Source organism: Sclerotinia sclerotiorum, genomic scaffold, assembly GCF_000146945.2.
Source record: "Sclerotinia sclerotiorum 1980 UF-70 scaffold_11 genomic scaffold, whole genome shotgun sequence".
NCBI lineage: Eukaryota > Fungi > Ascomycota > Leotiomycetes > Helotiales > Sclerotiniaceae > Sclerotinia > Sclerotinia sclerotiorum.
The window spans coordinates 324,751-347,784 of record NW_001820825.1 but is presented as its reverse complement, the minus strand read 5'-3'; the positions used below and the strand labels follow the sequence as shown (position 1 = coordinate 347,784).

Genomic DNA, 23,034 nt, shown 5'->3' with positions numbered 1-23,034 from the left:
TTAGGTGTCAGGTGCTTGGTGTTGGCGGGTGAACGAACTCTTTTGTAATCGAGTGCACAGCGTCTGTCTGCATGTCTGATGTCTGCATGTTTTGCATTTATTATTCAGCATAAGGACTACCTGTATGAAATAGCATGGAGAACTTTGTGTTAAGTTCTAGAATCCTGTATCGGATGTTGGATAATCTTTCTCATTGCTCCCACTCGAAGAAAATCCAATCCCATGTTTCCATTTGCTCTAACCTCTGGAGGAAATGAAGGAGGACCAAACCATCATTCCGTCTTATTAGTCAATTGATAATTTGATGGTGTCGGTGATTGAATGAATGTTGGTAGGTCTTTTTTCAGCAGTTATACTGGAAAGGTTTGGGGTGCAGCAGTTAGTGTCTGCGAAAGAATGATTGATCGACTAATTCATTGATTGATTGATCGATTCGGCGCCGACTCCGAGCTCGCTTGGAGGGTTCCAAATGTTGGTCTATTTATATCTTCATATATATTGATTGTTCTATTTCTTTAAATTGGTTTGTTTGTGAGTAAGTTTATCGGTAGTCTTATACAGGTATATTATGGGAAGTAATCATCAAGCTGGTGGCCAGAATACCGCAAAAAGTATCGCAATCGAGAATACACCACTCCTATCTTCCACCAGAAATGATACACCAATAATTGAGGAAGTAGTGGTAGATAATGATGATGATTCAACAGGAACGGATATTGATACTAATGAATTCGACCTTCTGATGTGTCAAGAACAACATCATTTACAGCTATAGGTATCGAAACCACTCCGGAAAAATCATCTATACTTCGAAATTCCCGAATCCATCATCATCCCAACCTAGGATCTAGAAATACCAATCGTGTGAGCACAAGGAAATCAGCTCTTGGCCCTATTAGAAATATTCGAGAACCATTAAAGAATGAGGATGAAGAATCTAAATCCCCCTTTCTAGGCGGTGTTAGTGTAAAGAGATTTTGGCTCATTCTAAGCGGTGTTCTTTTAATGTATACTTTATCTTCATTTGAATCTACAATATATGGTTTCGAGTTATTCAATTATACCTCACCATTTCATTCTTCTAATAGTGCATCATGGTTATCGATGGCATTTCTCCTCACGTACATCCACCAGTTTCCAACCGGGCTTTGGTTGTTTGTCCGATGCTATGGGGAGAAAACGTCTATAATTATCTCTTTTCTGTGCTTTTGTTTTACTCTCAAATATTTGGTGTGCTCCTGCTCAAAATATGAAGAGTTTCATTACTGCGAGAGTAGTTTGTGGATTCGGTGCTGGGTTGTTACGTCTTTGGGCTCTATCATTTCAAGTGATCTTATACCTATCGAAATTAGAGGTACCTATTAATCATATCTGAATATGGTTTTTGGATTAGGAGCTGCTTCGGGTGCGGCACTAGGTGATGTTATTGCGGATTATCTTGGATGGAGATGGAAATTTGATGTCCAGGTTCCGGGATTGATTTTTTGGTTGATTGTTTCGTGTTTGGGTTTTCCTTTTGATTTGGGGTTGAAGAGGGGGATGAAATCTTTGAGGGAGGCTTTGGGTGTTTTTGATTATAAGGAAGGGGTCGTTGTTACTTATGACTACTGTTAAATTTTTTATTCTCGCGATACCAAGTTCCCTGTCGTAAGTACCTCAAATTATACAACGTAAATCTAACAACTAATAGAATCTGAGTGGAAATATTTATCCCTGGGCACATCTCCTAACCCTCAGCTGTATGAGCCTCACCACCCTCCTCCCCTATTCATCCTAACCGAACACCATGCCTCCCAGTTCATCATATGCGCATGCCCTTCTCCCTCATATCCCACAACCCGCTCTCTTCCCTCATCATAAGCAACGCCCTCAGCGGCATCCTAAGTAAGACAATCCTCTAGCTTCAACATCCCCCTCTCCATTCAAACCGTGTTCCTCTCATACCTCGCATCCTCCAGTCTCCGCCTCCGCCTCTTCATCCCCTCCTCATCACCAGCACCATCAGCACCCTAAGCGGCATCCTGATAAAGTTAACTTAGACTTCCCGCAATCTCGAACTCCTCTTTTCCTCCCCCTTTTCTCCTCAGAACCTCGAGCTCCCTTAACATCATCATCGGAAAAATCAGTCTCATATCCATGAATTCGAATCGCCACTAGTACTTGCAAAATTGCGCATAATTATGTGCTGTGCTAGTGCTATTTATTATTGCTTTTAAACAGTATGAGACAATAATTTCAAATGTAGGTGGGTTTTATGAGTATATTAGCTGTTTTGTTAGTGAACGAATTGCTACGACGAAGTTTATGTTGTGGAGGAGTTTGGGACAGGTTTTGCAATTGGGGGTGGCGCTTTGTTGGTTGATTGTGCGGAATTTGTTGATGATGGGTTCGGGGGGGGGGGGGAGGGGTATTTTGAATAGGGTGCGGATATGGAGATGGTAGGTGGTGTGTTTTTTTCTCTTTTTCTATTTCTGTTCTCCTGCTTCTCTTAATATAACCATGCATATCCTCAACTCGAGGTCAAATCCTTACCCACAGACACAAACTAACAAACCACCAAAACAAATAGGTCGGTCGTAGAAGCAGTACATTCCCCAGTTCAGTGCAAGCAATAGCAGGAATAGAAAAATATTATAGAGATCAAGTGATAGATTCTTATGCGGAGGCATTAAGAGTGGTGTATGGTTTTGGGTTGGGTGTTAGTGTGTTGGTTTTTGTTATGATGATGGGGATTAGATTATTTAGGTTGGGGGTTGGGGATGAAGAATGGAGAGATTGAGGAGAACAGGTAGGGCATAGGGGATAGAGGGTAGATGAGATAGGATGAAAAGAAAGTGAGGGGATTTAAAAAATTGAGAAAAGGGATGAATTAGTTATTTTGGCGAGGTATAGATGGATATACATGAAATTGTATTGGGCATGTAGATACTAATAGCAATGTCAATATTAGATAGATAAATAGATAATAAATCCTATTCTTTAAGCAAGTTTGGAGGCAAGTAGATGAGTGGTGGAAGAAACAGAGGAATTGATGAATCATGAGGATGAATTAGTGGTATTTACGAAGTTTTGGAATAGGATACGGGATGGTGAGTTTGTGGGTTTTTGCTATATAGTAGACTTGAGAAGTTGAGGTCATATGAGGTGAATGATGAAAGAGTATCCGTCTAAATGGTTGGATATAATACTGATGTTGATTTTGTGGATATGCGATGAAGTGATCAAAGGCTGGGGAGACATGTGAAGGTAGGATGTCTTTTAAAGTAAATTTTGAGGGAAAAATTAGATTGATTTTATGATGTTGTTTAGTTCGGTGTATGGTATTGAGTATAAAAATAGATCGAGTTGAGATCATCCATTGAGTGGAGATTCTGATTGAAATTGACATATGTACCTATGTAATCCTATTTCCGAATCCTATTTCCTAAGTATCGAATTTTGCAATTCTGAAACCAATCGATATCCAAACCTTCCTCTTCCCTCGCCACATCAAACCACCCTATTAAAACACCCATCAAACAACCACTTCGAACTTAACAAGCACCGCTTATAACCACACCACTCTTTGGCTTCTCTCTCAAAATCTTATCCTCTTCAAAGTCCGCTCTTACGTTCTTCGCTACCTCATCATCAGTAAGTACATTCCAGCCGACGATCGCCATGGCTTTAGCAGTCACAATAGTAATATCATAAGCTTCTTTGGTAGCGGCTGCCTGTGTGAATTCAGGCGTGTGGTTAACAGCTGTATTGGAGATTCCGCACATGCCGTGAAAGCCGGGACATTCGTAGCTTACATTGCCTGTGGTGAAATTATTAGAAGACGAATGGCAGTATTTTGAATCTCTGGAGCTTACCCATATCGGTTGAGCCAGGTGCGTTATAAATGTGTTTGAAGTCACATGTAACAGGGTGCTGAAGATTAGACATTGCTTCTGCGTATTGACTGCAGATTTTTTTGTTGGATCGTAGGTCGGCGTATGTGTTTATGCTGGGTAAGGTTAGTATATACTTAGAAGTGGAAACTGAAAAATGCAGACGTACTCTTCAAACTCAACTGTACAACCTGTTGCGATAGCAGCTCCTTCAAAACATTTGATAGCTCTGTCTCTGAGCTCATAGGTTTCTTTGACAGTGGCACTTCGGACGTAATAGACCAATCTTGCACTGGCCGTAATAATATTTGGCCTCGTACCACCAGATTCAATCACTCCCTTTTCAAATGATTAGTAATTATGTGACTTAGCATGTATGACATACTTACATTGATTCTTTCATAAGGTTTGATCTGCTGTCTCAAGACACTGATAGCATTGTAAGCAAGAACAACAGCATCAAGTGCATTAATACCCTCCCAAGGTGCCATAGCAGCATGTGAAGGCTTTCCTGTATAACGGATCTTAAAGTTGTGACTTGCCAACGTGGTGAGGTATGCGGAACCAACATGGCCTTGACTTGGATCCCTAATAGACGGATGAACCATCATGCAAGCATCAACATCTTTGTAAGCTCCTGCATCAATGAGCATCAATTTCCCTCCACCACCTTCTTCAGCTGGTGTTCCCAAGAGTCTGACTCGACCTGGGACATTTTGTTTCTTCAATGCTGATGCAAGGCCCAAGAACGATGCAATTGAGGCGGTAGCAATTAGATTATGACCACAGGCGTGTCCAATGTCAGGTAGAGCATCATATTCCGCATTGTATACTACAAGGCGACCTCCGCTACCATACTCGGCTTGGAAAGCAGTTGGAATACTATAAGCGCTAGTTGTGACAGAGTAGCCGAGCTCCTTGAGCATAGATGTGATGTTATTGTGTGCTTTCACTTCATTGAATCTGAGTTCCGGATTTTCATGGATCTAAATATTGTGAGATACGGATAAGTATATATGAGCCTGCGCAATAGTCCTGAATGGAGTCCAGCAATAAGGGAATTCTAAATATTGAAATCATTTTGACTATTGAATCTTTAAAAACAGTTCGAACATTCGATATAAGTATCGATCAAAGATTCAATCATTCAAGTCGGAGATCTCAGAGCAGGCTGCAGCCCAGAAGCTTGAGTACAAGGTTGTATATGGAAGAGAGGTCACCTTTTGATTAATTGCTTTCAAATTATCTTCATAGCCGTCTATGGCTTCTCGGATAGTTTTAGAAACCATGCTCTCCATTTTCCGTGATGGTTCTTTTGCGTCTGATAGACTGCTTGATTTTTGATTCTGATGTGTGAATGGGAGAAAAGGGAGGAGCAAAGGGTCGCTCACTAGGTAGTGAAGGAATGAAATTAGTCGGAAAGGGGATCGCGAGAATGAAGGTCGTTCCTATGGGCAACAGGTTCAAATTTTGACAGCTCCGAAAATTAAATGTCAATGTACGAGTGGGTTGTCAGAAACTAAGCTGTCATGGTCTTTTGATTTTCTATCCAAAAAGATTGATATCGCGGGGTAAAATCAAGATTGACGAGTTCCCATTTTGATTGGTTTATCGAGATGACCAGCGGTCGGTGATACACTTTTGACTTGTGATACCTATAATATCCAATCAATTCAGCTATCGTCTGAACTTCAATCTATCAGCCTAACTCGGCCCTCGGCGATCATGGCCTTGATTTTGCCTCAAAAATGTCCTAAATCTATGCGTAAATGGCCCCACAGGGATAGACTTGGAATTCTCCTAGAACTTTGGACCACTTCGAGACACAAACTCGACTATAACATAAACTAAGAGAGACCTCAGGTCTAGATCAGGTGGGTTGACTTTTATTGTTGGGGGCAGTAGTGTAATTGGCTATAGGATAGGATATATGACTTGTAGACGTGCTCGAGTGAGATGCGATGAAGAACATCCGATATTTGAAAGGTACCATCGTCTAGAATTAGATTGTTCTTATTAGCCTTTTACCTCTAAAAGAGAGAGGGAGAGACAACATTGAGAAGCGAGATAGCGACTAGCTCCTATCCAGATAGTTCCAAATACCGTTGAATCGTTACTGCTCTCAATTCCAGTTGATCCGGACCAATTGCTCTATGCTGTCGGCGATGAAGGATTTTGAATGACTGATCGCCAACTATGTTGCTTTAATCTTGAGACATTCGACGATGTACCTTTAAGTAACAAGCGTACCGACACCAATAGCCATCATTCGCCCTTCCAACCCTTGAAGTCACTTGACCTTGTGGGGTGAGATAATGTTGTGTTTCAGGATAATTATTACGCAAAGGGTTGCTTCACACTTCCTTTTCTAAGTCGGCGTAATCCAAATTCATTGAAGCTCTCACCATCAGAGAAACGGGCTGTAGAGCACTACCTACGAAAAGACACTATCATCAAAATCCACCACTAAAAGCCCAAAATGTCAACTCAACAAATCTACCTTTGTCTCAGTGCGCAAGATCCTCTAATCATGCATTTACTACTCGCAATATCCTTCCGTGATCTTTTCTTCAAAGAGAAAGATAATGAACTTCATGACCTAGCGCAGAAGCATTTTCGGGCTGGAATTGGCAGTTTACTGACAGCTATCTCCGAGCAAGAATCACCACATCATGTGTTTCATGGCGGCTTTCTGGTTTTTATATATGCTTGGATCAAGTTAGCTTCATTGATTGACATTGAGATTGAGGCATGGCTTTCTTGACCCATACACCAAGTATATTCAAAACCACTTGATTCTCCTCATGTTTCGACATTGACCCGAGAAATTTCTTTTTAAATGTATTTTATTCCATTCATTTCATCATTTAATAATACATGAATCATCTCAATATCATCTGAATATAACCTCATTACATCGTATCGTGGATATCATAACCAAATAGGAAAAAGAAACGCAGACCTTTCCCTCATCACCAAATATTATACACATGAGCGCCAAGCGCCCAACATTTCCCAATTTTATGAACTGCGATCGACAGTCATTTCCGACAAAAAAGCACCGGAGATTAGTTCCCCTCAAAAGGAAATCTATCTGTTCTATCAATCTCCTCCTCCATCTTCTCTCTCTGCTCAATAAGTGTATCGTCTCCACTTGTTCTTCCACTGTGTTCACCATGAACATGATGATGCAGATGTCCTGAATCCGCAAAAATGTTCTCATTTCTGCTTTCTCTTCTGAGCTTTTCCTCGTCCCCAATATCTGTGCCGCTGGCAGTACCTTCTTCTGCGTGCTTTCCACCATTTAGTAGTGCTTTTGCATTTTTTCTAATTCTTCTTTCTGTCCAGACTGGATTTTCTCCTCTTTCGTATGCTTCCTCGAAAATCTCGTCGAGTTTTTCAAGTGGGTATCCTTTTGTCTCGACGAAGGTGTACCAAATAATCGGTACGAATGCAAGATTGATACACATGAATACGAAATATGTCTTCCAGCTGATGCTGTAAATCATAATCGGAGCCAATTGAACAACAATATAATTACCAATCCAGTTGAATGAAGTCGAGAGACCGTTTGCTTCAGCTCTGATTCGGAGTGGTGTCACCTCGGCTGGGTAGAGCCAAGTTATTCCTAACCATCCTAATGCGAAGAAGGCAATGAAGATGAAGATAAAGGCGGTGGCAACGTAGCCAGGAGCTTTATATTCTTCTGTTGTTTGTGAAAGACAGACTCCGATGACCATAGATGAAAGACCCATGCCTAGAGCACCGATAATCATCATTTTGCGACGGCCAAAACGGTCGACGATGAACAGGGCGAGAATGGCGGCTGCGAGATAGAGAGTTCCGTAGCAAGCAGTTAAGAGACGGGCAAGGGAGGGAGAGAAACCGAGGGAATCTTCGAAGACAGTTCTGCAATACGGCATTAGTACATTCACGAATGCTTGGGAACGATGCGGAGGTTAGAACTTACGTCGCATAGTATGTAACAAGATTGGTACCACCAATCTGTTGGAAAAGTTGGGAAGTATATGCAATAGTAACTCTCCATCTATTCATCTCAGGACCATTTCCATAAAATTCCTTAAGTGTGAGCTTTTGTCCTTTGGTAATAGCGGTAACTCTCTTAAGTTCTCTGACTTCTTCCATGATACGTGGGTCATCTTTCTCGCATTTTTGTAGGCGGCAAAGAATTTCGATGGCGTGCTCATCTTTATCTTTTTTGAGAAGCCATTTAGGTGATTCCGGTAATGCGAGGATGCCGACAAGGAGGACAGCTCCGAAGAATGCCTGGAAAGCGATCGGAAAGCGCCATTGGAAGGAACCATATTGGGTGATGAAGAAAAATCCATAGTTGAGCCAGTACGATAACATAACTATGATTGGTTAGATGAAGTTTGTGAGAGCAGGGATGATTAATGCTTACTGCCTCCAGCGATCAAAGCACCTTCGAACAAAACCAAGAATCCTCGAATCTTAGGTGGAGCCATCTCACTCTGCCAGACGGGAATTGATGAAGTATTCATTCCGTTACCCACACCCGTAACAATTCTTCCAACTATCAATTGAGCCATCCCGAAACTCGAAGCTTGTATCGCAGTACCAATCAACATGATAACAGTTCCCAATAACACAGCTCTTCTTCTTCCAAGTCTATCACCAAATCCAATAATAAAGAATGATCCGAGTAAACAACCGATTTCGTAGATGGCAACAACCAAAGCTTGAATTGCTCCGGATTTGTTGTGTGGTTCCATTTGGGGAAAGTATGTGAGGAAATTATCTTCTGTGATGATTCCGGACATGATACCCTCTGAACACATCAATTAGTTCGACTTTCTGGTATGGACTATGGCATACATACGATCATATCCGAAGAGTAAGAAACCACTTGCAGCAGTTGCGCAGACAAGACTCTCAAGAGCCTTACCTCGCACTGTGTTCCCGAGGAAACCCGTATGACTTAGTAAGCCCATATTTGCGTAAAGGAAAGGAAAACACTTTTGTGTGGGATTGTCAAGTTGTTCTGATGAAAATTTCATTTATGAGATGGGAGAAAGGGACTATATGGGGTCCGGGGAGTACATTTCCTTCTCGAGTCGGCATGTGGAGAGGTCCATAAAACATAAAAAACATTGATAGCTATGATGAAATTCCTCCTAGGTGGACCTTAGTTGTCCAAGAAAAATGGGTAGATTCATACATGAACAAATGAAAGTGGTTGCAAAAACTGGAAGTATGATATCAGACCTCGAAAAGGTGCCGCGCTCCTTCAACTTATGATATTGTGGTTCTTGCTGCAGGATAGTGTATGTACCGTCTCCGGATAGCTCGGTGGCATTGCGGTCCCTCCCCCCTTTAGAAGTTTTGAATGCCGATCCATATGAAGAATCTGATCTACCGTGGTCATGTGACTACACATCAGCATCAGAGTCATGTTAGCGGTTTTGTGAAAAAAAACCCGGGAACAATGATACTGTAATTATAATGAATTCAACTGTGTATCATCGATCTTTAAGGTCCGACATCTCGCCTTTGAGTTTCTTCGGGAGCCTCAGAGTCACCCCTGACTTGTAAACAACTTGGACAAGTCCAAGACAATTAAGCTTATCGAAGACCCACAATGATTTATCAAAGATTTTCAATCATCAAAGACTCTGATATCATCCTGCAGATGTTCCCGAAAGCAAGCAATGCTGCCAAGTAGGACCCACACGATCGAAGAGAAATGGTAATGCTAGCGAAGGTGCTGTGAGAGCATGCTTTGATTCGTCAGAACCACAAAAATTACTGGCCTAATTCCTGCAGAACGAACCCTTTAATCGAGAATCAGCTATATCATCTGCTTTGTTGACCGCAGAGCGTCAGGATGCTGTGAAGCGGAGAACGACACGCATTATCACCTACTTCCGCTGTGGATAATAGGTGACATGGTCTTCATGAGTCTGTGGATACATGTCGTAGAGGACCCGTTCGAAAATCTCCCATGTATCTTTTGCAATGAACTGCCATTTCACAGCATGTTAGCTTGGCACGAATCACGAGCCGGGCATTAAATGTCGTTGCGAAATCAAGCAAATACATCATTCGACTTACCTTGAAAACCTTTGCAAGCCTCGCGCCCACGTTGAATGAAACAATGCCATCATACCTACTCAGAGTAAAATGATATAATAAGTAATTCTCATCCAATATATCCAACTTGTAAGATATTTTTGTAGGGAGGCCAGTTCCAGCATCAGATCACTACCATATCAAACCAATACTCCATTAACGTACAAGCACAAACTTTGGCATTCTTAAACATGGGATTATTCATTGTAGACATTGAACATGAAGATGCAAGGAAGTACAAATACCTGGAAAGTGCCTGACATGATGCATAGGAACGTCCGCTGATCTGTGGGCTATCTAGCTACCGTGATAAATTAGCATGATCAATATGGTCCATTAATTTGAAATGTTGAGGTTATAGTTGCCGTATTTCGCCTGGTTGCAGAATATATGTAAAACATGGAAAAAACATGGAAACAACATGGATAAAGGTAGTCGAGCTTCACAGAAAGATGATATATTGAGCCTGGTATCCGAAAATATTATATTGAAGGCTCCGCCGCAATGCTATATGCTGTTCCGTTCCCCATTCTCTCACTTCGCTTTGCGTTGCCTTCTAGATTTTCCTTTAGAATTCTCGGGCGCTGTTCCTATAGTGCCGGAGTTGTCAGAGGGTTTCTCACTTGCTCCATTTGCCTTTTCAGCCGCCTCTTCCTCTTTCTTCTCTAAAGCTCTTCTAACGGCTTCTTCTCTTTCAACTCTCTCGATCAAATTCTCACTACCTTCCCATAACTTCTTTGCAATAGTTTCGTCTTTGATATCAGAAGTAGCAAAATCTATTTCTCTGCACTCTTTGATGAGTTTTCCACCAGGCCCTCTTCCTAATGCTGCTTCCATAGCGGAGTAGCAAATACTCTGGGCACCTCCTTGAGAGCTCTTCAATAGAAGCCAAACATTTTGCCATAACATGACATATAATGCCAATCCCCACAATGTACCCCGGGAGAACCATCTTCTGAAACCTGGTGTGCGACAATATCCGGGGTCCACAAATATAACTCGTGCATTCATAACCGCTTCATCGGGTCGTTTGTATGACTCCAGGTGCTTCTGAAAGGCTTGTCCAAATATCATCAATGCCATTTTGCTCCTGGCATATGCCGCTGAAGGGTTCCAATCTTTCTTTTTTATTGCATCACTACCATCCCCGACAGTGGGACTTTTATTATAAGATGAGCAGGTTGTAAATATAATTCGCACATCCCGATCTGGTGGTTGAGCGCGAATTGCGGGACTGAGAATACTGAGAAGATGAAAATTTGCCAAGTAATTAATCATCCAGGTTTCTTCGATACCCTCTTTTGTTGTAACACGAGGTTTGCCCGGGGGAGTAAGTGTGGCAGCGCATAGTACGATCATGTCCAGTCGTCGTGGTGGTGCATTGTTGATCCATCTCGTAGCAAATTTCCGAATGCTATACAAAGATGAGAGATCGACTTGTTCAGCGTAAATCAATTCGTTCCCGGTTCTTTCCCGCAAATCTTCGATATAGTCGACAAGGAACATATCCGATGGAGATTGGCGTGTGAGGAGAACTATCTGCGCTCCTCGTGATGCTAGTTCTAGAACTGCTGCAGCGCCTATCCCAGACGTCCCTCCTGTCACCATAATCACTTTCCCATGCATCTTCCTCTCCGATGTATTTTTCGCTCCCGCAGAGAAAAGCTTCACCAAGACAATGACGCAAACAACCGGCACTACCTTGGCCACAGTCCAAAGACTAGGAAGCCAGGTAACCTTCCCCCATATTACATTTGCGACAAAATCTACGGGCATAGCTGTGGACTTAAGGAATTGAGCTGTTCGTGAAGTTGTTGCGAGTAGATCAGTATTGCATTATGATCGACAGGCAAAAAACACACTCAAAGAAAAAAAAATGTACAAGTAAATCGTCTAAGGGCGAATGAATGGTGGTAAACTGAAGAAGAAGACAACAAGATACAAAATTCCATATTTGTTCAGATTGACAAAAATTGGGGCTGACGAAGCTTTGTGGCGCTTGTGGCGTAAGCTATATTAGCTTAATTGTGGCTATCAGCCCTACCCGACGCTCACAACTATCGATGACATGAAATTTTGCTACAACTAATACAAAACCCTAATTTACCACTCTTATAAGGACAATATGTCAGATGGAGATACTTATGAAATCCCATTGCAAGATCAGATGGTCTTCGGAGCTGGTATTAAGAGAAAACGCGTTAAATTTGTTCCATCATCGTCATCATCCACAATTCAATCTACACCATCTGCGAGCTCTGCGAAGAGTATCAGCGATTTATATCTAAGCCTAGTCCTTCCGAAAGACTCACCTGCCCGCGAAATTACTCCAGCGGGGAATTCTATACATCCAGGAGATTCGGAAGTATGCAAAGTTTGTAAGCTACCACTATCCACAGATCCAGAGGCTATTAAGGATGCAGTCGACTCAGCAGATATATCAAATCCCACATCTTTTACCAAACCTCGACCTCATGAGGCCTCTTTAGCACATCAAATGTGTCTAAACCATTCACACCCCCCTTCACATGTCGACCGAAATAGAAAAGGCTTCACTTATCTCTCGTCATATGGTTGGGATCCCGATTCTCGCCTTGGACTTGGTGCATCGGGTCAAGGTATCCAATTTCCAATCAAGACCAGACCAAAAGATGATAAGCTGGGTATTGGTGTAGTGCTGCCGAAGGAGGGGGAGATCATAAAGAAGGTCAAAATACAAAAGCTTGATGCTGGGAAGGTTAGAAAAATGCACGAAAACGATAAAAGGAAGGGCGAGAAGTTGAGGGAAATGTTTTATAGGAGTGATGATATTGAGCGATACCTGGGAGGTGGCTGAAAGGACGTGGCCCTAGTATAATCGACACGCCCTTTTTTTTTCATCCCCGGCTCCTCAAAGTCGAACGATTCACAGGGACCGTTTTGTACTCACACACTCTCACTCAGGAAGGTGGAAGTGAAAAGCTCTGTCGGCTTGTAGAGGCTTGTAGAATAGAGCAAACATGAAATTTTCAAAGCGTTCCCGGTGGTAAAAATCACGAGTCGCTTGGGATATAAGGTGTGTGTCTCATAATTGGAATCTTGTATAATCAGCTGACAGGATAATGGAAGACGCTCTGCTTGTAACAGCTTTTTCTACACTAAATCTGTCGAATTTGTGTCGCAGAGTTGCCCTAGATACCCAAAGCTTTCCTTTATTTCGATCTAACTACATGGTATACCCCCTCGATGGCTAAAGTAGCCAAGCGGGTGGGCATTCATGTCTGGAGAATTTATAGTATGATTCCATCAAGTGGTCAAGAACTCTCCAATGTACATCCTTCAAAGTTTGCCTCAAAGATTATGCCAACCTCTACCTACCCATGTCTATATAAACATCCAATAGAAGTGCTTACTTGGGGTATAGGAACCTTGTAGATTAGAAAGCTTGCAGATCCCGAAACGAACGAATGTTTGTAAGGCAGACTCCATCTCAGCCTTGCCTTGCATCCAACAAGTACGCCTTATTTTAGGGTCGTATTTGTTGGTTCACATGCCACTTAAAAAAATCACATTGTTTTCTTTTTCATTAGTTTTAAATTCTTTTGGTTCTAATCTTGATTGTAAACTCCATCCCGTCCTAGTCGCTCTTCCATGTGATCATTCACTTTTGTTTTGTTCACTTTCTTCACGCGTAGATTGATTGCGACGACTTCACCTTCTTCCCTCTTCCTTCTTCCTTCTTCCTCTTTACCATAGCATAGTCCACCAATTTACCTCGCCCATTCCTTTTTTTACCTCGATTTCCACTCCTTACCTTCTCTTCAACAAGCACATTCCATGAACCGTTGAATAATTTCTTATCGTAACAACGTCCAGGATGGATATTCCTCCGGAATTCGACTTGCCACAAGTCCAGACAATATTGAACGCGCTCAAGAACATATGTCGCGATTACCCTGCTGGTGGTTCTGTTCTCAGGGAGCTTTTGCAAAATGCTGATGATGCCCAGGCATCAGAAGTGGTATGTATATCTATCCTCCTTTCTCATCCGAGAACTTTTGAATAGTTTCCTCTAATCCAAGTTGCAGAAGTTTTTCCTCGATGAGAATGCCTACGAAACAGAAAATCTTCATCCTAAGCTCGCTCAGTACCAGGGTCCAGCGCTGCTTGCTTACAACAATGCTGAATTCAAGAAAGAGCATTTCCAAAGCTTATCACAAGTGGGTAACTCGCTCAAGATGAACGATGGTTCGACCACAGGAAAGTTTGGGCGAGGTTTTAATTCTGTATGTATGATGGCACATTTGGTGCTCTTAGCCACTAACAACAAGCAGGTTTACAACTGGACAGACTCTCCATCTATAGTATCAGGACATCGCGTGCAAATCCTGGACCCTCATCATTCTTGGTCAAGCGGTGGAAACGGTTATAACTTCGTAGAACACTCTGAAACCCAAGTTTGAAAGCCCATATGACCGTTTATCAATCACTTATGAAGAGCGCAAAGCAACCTTTTCCTGGCACTATCATTCGGCTGCCTTTACGCACGGCTGAGCAAGCGAAAGAAAGTGGCATCTCCGATCGTAAGATCACGGTTCAAGAGATGGCTCATGTATTGAATAAATTCACCGAAGATTTTGGAAAAGAGGGGCTTCTGTTCATGAAGCATGTACTCAAACTCAGTGTGATTTCGACTATCACAGGGCTCATTGAGATCGAAGTAGTGAATACAGAAGCCGTTCAGGTGTAAGTCTTATTCTATAATTCATATGGTTGTTGCTCATAGTCCATTTTATAGAAACAAATCCCGAGTCAATGATGCAATCATCAACACATTGAAGAATTCGTTTCAAGACTTCGATTGTTCCTTTGAGATGGAGCTAAGGTATAAGACACCGACTACCACAACCGAAATGCGCTTCCTACTTCACCACAGCATCCAAGGTAACTCAATGAGCGAGGAGATTCGTAAATGGAGTATAGCTCAGAAATCCTTGCCCTGGGTTGCGGTAGCTGTATCCTTGTGTGTAAGTTCACCCTCCCGAAATCCCACAACTCGCTGCGGCAGAGAAAGGAACGGAAAATCATATCTCCCTCCCACAAGCCATACATATTACAATTTTTCGTTCTCATTATCAAACTATCATACGCAGTATTGCTGACAAGCCTTTCAGGCACAAAATATTCCAGCCATAAACGGCTCCTTGTTTTTTGGTTATGCCATTGCACATTCCCATAAACCAGCCGGCTCTGATTCATGGCTTGTTCAGCATCTCACCAGATCGAGCACGACTGTATAAATCTCAGGACCATAGCTCACAGGATCAGTTGCCGGCGCAGTGGAATCAGTACCTATTCAACAGCCCAATTCCACGTGCTTGGACTAAGCTGTTGAGACGCCTTGCTTTATCTCCTCCACCAGACCCAGCGTTTAAGTATTGGCCTCGCAAATCAGATGATCCTGACAATTTATCCAAGGATGTTCTCACTCAAGTGCTGTCCTTGATTGGAAATCAGCCAGTTTGGCACACTGTCAATGGCTACGTCGGCGCTGATTATGGGCTGTTAGCGATTGGCAACGAGCCACAATCACTAAAGTTGACATTGGCAAACGCGAAAATTCCAGTTGTCTACCTACCAGATAAATTGAGAGTGGAAGCCAAGGAGGCTTTTTCGAATCTGACCCTTGAACCTCGGACTCTGTGCACTTACCTTCGCGACAAGAACGACTTGGTGGCCTCCTGGCCACAAGCGACGAGGCAAGAGATCCTGGAATATATTCTCCCTATTCTTGGCTCCTCCGATCTTATAAACAGTCTAGCGTTATTTCCATTCGAAGATGGCACATGTCGCGCAATCGATGATCATCTTGCATTTGTGCATCGCGATGATTTTGAAGCAGAACTATTCTGCCACGATGCGAAACATAACCTCGACGTGAAAATTTTTTCTTGGCAGACCTTGAACACTCTACAAGACCGCCTGAGGACGTCAGAGCTCCATTCTCACATCCGCCATCGTTCTGCTCGTGATCTCACAAAGTATGCCATGACATATTTCTTCAATAAGCTTCATGTTGATGCTGATGTGACGGCTTTGGATCTCGATCAAACAACATTTGTCACTAAGACCTGGAAGTGGATACGAAGAAATTCAAGTGTTCAAAATGACAGCATCGCCAGTCTATGGTTGCTTCCTCTGGCAAACGGCAAATACCGAAAAGTTAAACCTAACAACTGCTGGGCTATCATACCACCGCCTGGAAAACTTGGTGATACCATTCAAAAGCTTGGAAAAGATGTTGCAGCTCAGCATACGCCAGTGATTCTCTCAGGCCGTGCGGGTTTAGATACAGTTCTTGTAGAATCGTTGAAAACCACAAAGACTGGTTCAACTTTGCAGGTTCGTAATGGGGAAATGTTTCATGTCGTATTGGAATGGCTTGCTAAGTCCCATGTTGCTATTGAGAATGCATCTGATGGAGACAAAACTGTCATCATTGAACATATCGCGGGAGCTATTAAGGGGAAGCTTAATCAGAAATACTCAAATAGTGATTCGCTAAACCTGCAACACCTGCAGAAACTTCCCATTTTCCAAGAATTGAAGTGCGGAAATGATGAAGAATTTCGGTATGTACATACTCACCATTGTCGCCTTAAAGTAACTAACAGTATTTGAAGGTACCCGTGGGTACGTATCGAGACTTTTAAATCTCAAATTGGGGTCATTGACAAAATGTTTCCTCTTCCTACATTCAAAGACTACCAATTTTTGGATGCACAGACCATTCCTATCCAAGAGATCCTTAGCTACCAGAATCTCTGCGTGTGCAAATCGAAGATCGAATTGTTAGAAGATCATATCATCCCAGCTTGGAGGAAACCTCAAAAGTGCACTTGGTCACCATCATTGAAGGAGCAAACTGCGGAATTGATGCTTCAATGCTATAATGATTTGTCTGCCCAAGCACAAGCAGGTATGAGCAGCCTACCAATTGTACCTACTCAATGTATCGATGGAAAATTAACCGGCAGATTTTCCGCCGCTTCTGCTCTGGTGGATCCCGAGAACAAATGGCTAAAGAGCGTGTTCTTCAGTGACGAGGAAGTATTGCCTGCTGAGAAACCACACGCGCGATACGGCCACATTTTCAAGAAACTGGGGTTAAGGACTGATGCCGATGAGTCGTTCATCTACGAGCGAGTCTGCAAATTCGTAAGTAGTTCTCAATTAGTCGACCGCGAAGAAGTCCACAGCTGTGCTAAGAGCCTTTTGAAAACCGCTTGCTCCTGGTCCCCATCAGAAGCAACAGCGGCAAAGTACAAGCAATTCCTTAATCGCAAATGGCTACCGGCTACTTTTCCCGATGGAACTGTCGACTTGGTAAGCCCAAATCAATGCCGCGGTATTGAAGATCGTTTGCGCGCAGGGTCTAGGCTTCCGATCGTCTCTTTTACCATAACTTATCGTTGGCAAAAGTTCCTTGGATGGGATACAATCCTACACGACGATGTCTTACTTGCCCAACTCAACCATGGCATTATCATTCATGATATAGAAGTTGTCAACGCCGTGCTTACCTATTTTAAAGAAAAATTTCGAATCGATGCTGTCTCGGAATCATTAAAACAACTCCGATCTGTTCTCACGGAGAACGGCATATTCGTTACTGCCTCCAAGGGATTTTTCTCTGGTTGCGCGCTTCTTGGCCCATTCTTGGGAAATATCGACACGGGTTTCGCGAAAATGCACGAAGATATCTTGAAAGCCATGAATGTCAGATTGAGGCCAGGAGTAAAAGACATCCTTGATGTTCAAGCTCAGATTGAGCGGTCCGGCCATCCTTACAAAGATTCCGATATTGATATTCTATTAGAAACAATTAAGATGGGCCAGTAGATTTCTCAGGAAATCTCTAGGAGGCTTGAAAGTGCTGGGATCAAGATGGTGTTCTTTGCTCAGTGGAGGATATAGCTTACAATGATGCAGCGCTATTGTCTGACAGGATCGTCGATAAAGTCAGATTTACCAATTCGCGAATCTCTCAACAGACAGCACAAAACTTGTCGATAGAGAAAATTAGTGAGCGATTGAAAAAAGGAGAACTGCAATTGGCCGATGATGATGATGATGACGAGGACTTCCAACAGTGTGAGTCTGTCACTACAAGCATTTCAACTACTCTGGATCGATACCCCATTGAAAGTACATTTAAAGAATACCTAGCAAATGCGGATGATGCCAAAGCATCAGCAGTTAATTGGATGTTGGATCCCAGGCAGCACCCTACTGATCATCTCCTTACTGAGGAAATGAAAGATCTTCAGGGACCAGCATTGCTAGTTCATAACGATGCAGTATTTCGGGATATCGACTTCAATGGATTTAAGAATGTCGGCCTTGGTAGCAAACGAGAAGACAAATCAGCTATCGGAATGTTTGGCCGAGGGAGCCAGACCATGTTTCATTTTACAGACAATCCCACTTTGCTCTCTGGAGATTACTTGTTGATTTTGGATCCTTTACAGACGTGTCTACCTCTCAATAGTAATTGGCAGGCACGAAAGCCGGGAGTGAAAATATTGCTATCTAAACTCAAGCAGTTGCATCCAAATCAACTTGTTCCGTTCCACGATTTATGGGGTTATGATACTGAGTCTGATCATTATGACGGGACAATCTTCCGGTTTCCATTAAGAAAACATACATCGCCTCTCAGACCAAACCAGGAGCCTCTAGGCATTAGCTCAGTCCGATTACTCCTGAATCAATATTTTACACAAGCTCGAATTTCTCTGCTATTTTTGAAAGGGGTCAAAGTGGTCAATTTCAAGGGACCCGGAGCAAAAGAACTCTTTTGGTCGGTGAAGAGGAAGAAGAGAAATTCCACATCCGACTACACAATTTGTTTCGCCAAGCAGATGGTTGGTACGGACATTTTTGTGACCAAAGATGAATGGTGGGTTTATTCGCAGATTGAGGAGACACCTAGTGGTGAATATCAATCTAGAATCAGGAAGAATTTAGAGTATGGCGTTGCAGCATTGGTAGTATCGGGAAGTGAACAGGACACAAAAACTTTGGATCCACCTACGCCAATGTTGTTTAGTACTCTCCCTTTGCCTGAAGAATCAACTTTACCAGTCCACATACACGCTACATTTTCTCTCTCCGGAGATAGGAATACAATCATTACTGGAGGTGAATCATCTGAGGCCGGTGGATCAACCTGGAATTCGTGGCTGCTGGAAGAAAAGTTACCAAATGCTTACCTCAGCTTTCTGGAAGGTTTGACTGAAAAGATTGGCTTGGATGCATTCAGATTCTGGCCACCAAAAGACAGCCGCCGTTTGGAGTTATTGTGCAAATCCTTTTGGGAGCAGCTTCCGAACAGTTCAGCTAGACTATTTCCTCGACGCGCCGAGAATCCCAATGCAACTAATATGACCATGTCTCAGACGGTCTTTGATTTCCTGCAGCCAAAGTTTTCGAGGCAAATTTCTCCAGTTTTGCAAGTCCTGGAACCAAATATATCCCCACATTTCCCTGCTCGCATGTTGGCCAATATCAAATCGACTGCTGTTGCTAAGTCTATGGATCGCCCTGGTTTACGTAAACTCTTGAAGTCGAAGAGAGCTGGTGAGCTCCTCCAAAAGGCGATGGTCGATGATGGTCTTTTGATTCGCAATGTCCTGAATGAAGTTATACCTGTTGGTGACGTTTCTTCAGGTGAATTGAAGGAATTAGAAGGATGCAGATTGCTCCCTCTTGCGGATGGAACACTGGGACAGCTAACGCCAATTCAATCACCAATGCCTCATAATACTCGATGTTACTACGTGGTCACAAAGTCAGAACTGAAACTTTTTGACTTCGCAAAAAGCATTCTCATACTGAAGCCCGAGATGGATGCATACGACCGCATAGGTGAAACTGTCAAAACAAAATTGTTCAATGTCATGGACCTGACAATTACCCATATCCCGGAACTGCTTTCCATGAAATCTCAAGGGTCCAGAGTTGTGAATGATGAGACAGACAAATGGTTGAAATCCTTCTGGGGTTACTGGAACAAGTTTACCTCATCTGCCGCTGATGATTTGTCTAAGAGCCCCAAAAGCTTTTGCTCCCTGCCGTTGTTCAAAGCAACCTGTAATGGTGCTTGGGAATATTATACCATGTCGGAATTGGATACGCTGCCAGCTATCATTGAGCCATCCGAGGTGTCGCATCAAAAGCTATGTAGTTGTATCTCTGGTCTCTATAGGTTCAGACCGGAGTTTATGCCCAAGTCCACTGCCAGCTATGAGAAGTCTCTTGTATCTTATAAAGCTTTGGGTAGATTCATCAATGCTTTAAAAATTCTGGAGTCGAATGAAAGCTCGATCAAGAAGGGGCTGTTCACTTTACTAGTGACTCAAAAACAAGATCTAATCAAGGTAATTTCTATTATGTGAATTTTGGCTAAACTTCCTTTGCTAACTCAATCTACAGATTTTTCAAGAACTTGTCATAGGGTATGTAAGAACTGGTCACAAGGACGCAAGCGATTATCTTCCGTTCTTGCCTATCTGGCCCGCATATATGCCTTTGAGCCCAAGCGAGAAATACATACCAGCATTAGGTGCAAAGTATACCAAGCAACCAGAGCTCTTGGCGCCCTGGAGCAAAAGACTTCCAGACTTCATTGATTTTAAGGCCATAGATAATTACGGGGCTGAAGCATGTCTCGAGGCACTGACAGCCCACCCCATCGCCGCCATAGAGTTGATTCGGATGTTTGACAAAAAGGATTTTCCATCCACCCTACAAAAGAAAACTGCAGATACCTATGTACAGTTCTTGAAAGCTTTGACTTCAACTTTAGGCATGGAGGAACAAAATTCCGTGCTGTTCAAAACACTAACTTCTTTCCCCCTTGCTGCGGATATGACTGGAAAAATGCACCGAGCTGTTGAACTTTTCGATCATAATGATGAAATATTTATGGCTGCGTTCCGGCACGACAAATCTAAGTTCTTGCACGATAGCGGCAGGGAATTTACATGGTTATGGAGCAAGATTGGTTTGCGCCGACGTGAAAGTAATGGCTGCCTCAAAATCGACGATTACCAAGAATGTCTTCTGTCATTGATAAAACTGATGAATACTGAAAACTATGGCACGTTAGTAGACCGAAGTTCTAGTATTCATAAGACAATGAAGACGATTTTATCGCCATTGGTAACTCCAAGTTCTGCTATACAACAGTTCAGGCATACAGATTGGAATAGAATCGCAGCCATGTCGGTCTTCTTAGTTCGGAAGGATAATACTCGCGAACCATCATATCGACGAGAAAATATGGATAGAATCTCAGAATGTGACACAACAATCCCGCTATCTGATCTTGTTCTTCATGAACATGCAGCAATTTGCTGGAGCAGCACACCCTTTGTAGTTCTAGAGCCGACTACCGAGATCTTGAGCAAGGTACCGAGACGTGGAGAGCCATCGAGTGGGGAGGTCTGGAATCACCTTCTGCACATGGTAGAGATTTCAAATAATATCTCGCCTGCAGACATTCCCGACTTCTTATCAGATCTTTGGGAGATATATGATCACCTTCAAAAACATCTCGCCCGTAGCAAGGAATACTTTCAAAGCTATGGTCCGGCCCTGAATCGAGCAAATCTGTGGCTGAATCCAGAGGGTGTGGATGCCAATAGTATCACCCTTGAGGATTTGCGGTCTTCGTGGAAACCAATCAATCATCTCTTACTCATCAGCTCTACTGATGCACCCCCATTCGAGTGTATTCGACCATGCCTCAGCCCATACGAAAAGTTACTGAAAGAACTTGGGTGTGAGTCAATTCACCATCCCACCATCGAACGTTCTGCCCCTCAATTAGCACCGCCACTTATCAGCACGCTTCGTGCCTTCCGCAAAAACAACGAAATGATAGATATCGTTCTCATCTCGGAAAACACTCGTTTCTCCGCACACAAAGTTGTCTTGGCATGTGCTTCCGATTACATGAAAGCCGCCCTATCCGGAAGATGGATACATAACGGTGAGATCACCATTGAGGAAATGAAGCCTGACGTGCTTAAAATCCTCATTGATACCGCCTACGAGGAACCAATCAACTGGGATGAGATGAAAGTAGACCAAAGGCAATCACTTCCAGCTCACAACGCCAATGACAAGAAACTTAACCTACTCCTCGATCTTCACAAAGGTGCAGATTATTGGCTCATGCCATCATTAGCCAACGAGGTAGAAGGTAGGATCCTAGATCAATCACGATTTTTCATCAGATTGGACAATGTGGTCGAATACCAGGAAAAGGCTAGAGATTCCAATGCGAGGCGTCTTGAGGAGTGGTGCAAGTTATTTTGTGAGCGGAATGCTACGGCTTTGAGGGCTTTGGAGGATGCTGTTACTTTGGAGATGTAGGGTGCGTGGTATTATGGACTGGATGTTGTGGTTTCTGGGGGGCAGGAACTTGTGTTTTCGAGGTGGAGAGAAAATAGGGATTTTTTTCAGGGCACTGATAAGTTCGACATTCATTAAGGCTTTTGAGAGTAACATGAGCATGGCATGCTATATCCGGGAGGAAAGTAGTTTAATTCAAACGAATAGTGCATCATCCTCTCCTTTCAGCTCTTCAACATCGCGTACGAAGGAGTATGAATGACATAATATCGAGATTAGAGAATTACAAAAGGTACATACATAAAAACAAACCACAGTTTCCAGAAGGTAGCTAGACGATAATACAAAGTGTACAAATTTGATAACTTACAATTCCATGAATCAACTAGATCCTGAATACATGAATGAATGAATAATTCCGCTCAAGTTTCAACAAATACCATTTCCTCAAAAATTCAAAGATATTTCCAATTACTCGAGTATTCAGATCACCAAGAAGACTATTGAAATATCGAAGTCCTGCTCTGTAAACCAACTAACTCCCAGTGAGTCTTTTTTCCTACAAGATCTCGAGGCGAGCTTTTCCGATGATGTCCTGATATAACCAACATCAAATCTCCAAACCAAAACCAAATCAAATCTACAAATG

General features: G+C 42.7%; 9 protein-coding genes across 9 annotated transcripts; 6 read left to right on the top strand and 3 right to left on the bottom strand.

The window, feature by feature from the left end:
• Window positions 1-568: 568 nt before the first annotated feature.
• SS1G_08256 (predicted protein) lies at window positions 569-851 on the top strand (the record flags this gene model as incomplete). The annotated part of the gene is made up of 2 exons (XM_001590466.1): window positions 569-744; window positions 776-851. 2 exons carry the CDS (start codon window positions 569-571, stop codon window positions 849-851), a joined length of 252 nt encoding a protein of 83 aa, XP_001590516.1.
• Window positions 852-1,377: 526 nt separating this feature from the next.
• On the top strand, window positions 1,378-1,614 carry SS1G_08255 (hypothetical protein; the record flags this gene model as incomplete). Its single annotated transcript, XM_001590465.1, has 1 exon — window positions 1,378-1,614. The coding sequence occupies one exon, from the start codon at window positions 1,378-1,380 to the stop codon at window positions 1,612-1,614; it is 237 nt and encodes a 78-aa protein (XP_001590515.1).
• Window positions 1,615-2,382: 768 nt separating this feature from the next.
• Window positions 2,383-2,954, top strand: SS1G_08254 (predicted protein; the record flags this gene model as incomplete). Its single annotated transcript, XM_001590464.1, has 3 exons — window positions 2,383-2,421; window positions 2,570-2,706; window positions 2,951-2,954. 3 exons carry the CDS (start codon window positions 2,383-2,385, stop codon window positions 2,952-2,954), a joined length of 180 nt encoding a protein of 59 aa, XP_001590514.1.
• A 579-nt stretch (window positions 2,955-3,533) lies between these two features.
• SS1G_08253 (hypothetical protein) lies at window positions 3,534-6,138 on the bottom strand (the record flags this gene model as incomplete). The annotated part of the gene is made up of 6 exons (XM_001590463.1): window positions 3,534-3,799; window positions 3,855-3,988; window positions 4,042-4,211; window positions 4,262-4,858; window positions 5,461-5,549; window positions 6,123-6,138. The coding sequence occupies 6 exons, from the start codon at window positions 6,136-6,138 to the stop codon at window positions 3,534-3,536; spliced, it is 1,272 nt and encodes a 423-aa protein (XP_001590513.1).
• An 802-nt stretch (window positions 6,139-6,940) lies between these two features.
• On the bottom strand, window positions 6,941-8,845 carry SS1G_08252 (hypothetical protein; the record flags this gene model as incomplete). The annotated part of the gene is made up of 4 exons (XM_001590462.1): window positions 6,941-7,781; window positions 7,843-8,245; window positions 8,296-8,682; window positions 8,734-8,845. 4 exons carry the CDS (start codon window positions 8,843-8,845, stop codon window positions 6,941-6,943), a joined length of 1,743 nt encoding a protein of 580 aa, XP_001590512.1.
• Window positions 8,846-9,772: 927 nt separating this feature from the next.
• SS1G_08251 (hypothetical protein) lies at window positions 9,773-11,759 on the bottom strand (the record flags this gene model as incomplete). The annotated part of the gene is made up of 4 exons (XM_001590461.1): window positions 9,773-9,874; window positions 9,966-10,020; window positions 10,229-10,276; window positions 10,522-11,759. The coding sequence occupies 4 exons, from the start codon at window positions 11,757-11,759 to the stop codon at window positions 9,773-9,775; spliced, it is 1,443 nt and encodes a 480-aa protein (XP_001590511.1).
• A 970-nt stretch (window positions 11,760-12,729) lies between these two features.
• On the top strand, window positions 12,730-12,819 carry SS1G_08250 (hypothetical protein; the record flags this gene model as incomplete). Its single annotated transcript, XM_001590460.1, has 1 exon — window positions 12,730-12,819. One exon carries the CDS (start codon window positions 12,730-12,732, stop codon window positions 12,817-12,819), a length of 90 nt encoding a protein of 29 aa, XP_001590510.1.
• A 389-nt stretch (window positions 12,820-13,208) lies between these two features.
• On the top strand, window positions 13,209-13,397 carry SS1G_08249 (predicted protein; the record flags this gene model as incomplete). Its single annotated transcript, XM_001590459.1, has 1 exon — window positions 13,209-13,397. One exon carries the CDS (start codon window positions 13,209-13,211, stop codon window positions 13,395-13,397), a length of 189 nt encoding a protein of 62 aa, XP_001590509.1.
• Window positions 13,398-13,839: 442 nt separating this feature from the next.
• Window positions 13,840-22,406, top strand: SS1G_08248 (hypothetical protein; the record flags this gene model as incomplete). The annotated part of the gene is made up of 10 exons (XM_001590458.1): window positions 13,840-13,983; window positions 14,051-14,248; window positions 14,470-14,708; window positions 14,761-14,989; window positions 15,137-15,256; window positions 15,291-16,594; window positions 16,646-17,348; window positions 17,445-17,860; window positions 17,989-20,404; window positions 20,460-22,406. The coding sequence occupies 10 exons, from the start codon at window positions 13,840-13,842 to the stop codon at window positions 22,404-22,406; spliced, it is 7,716 nt and encodes a 2,571-aa protein (XP_001590508.1).
• Between the last annotated feature and the right edge of the window lie 628 nt (window positions 22,407-23,034).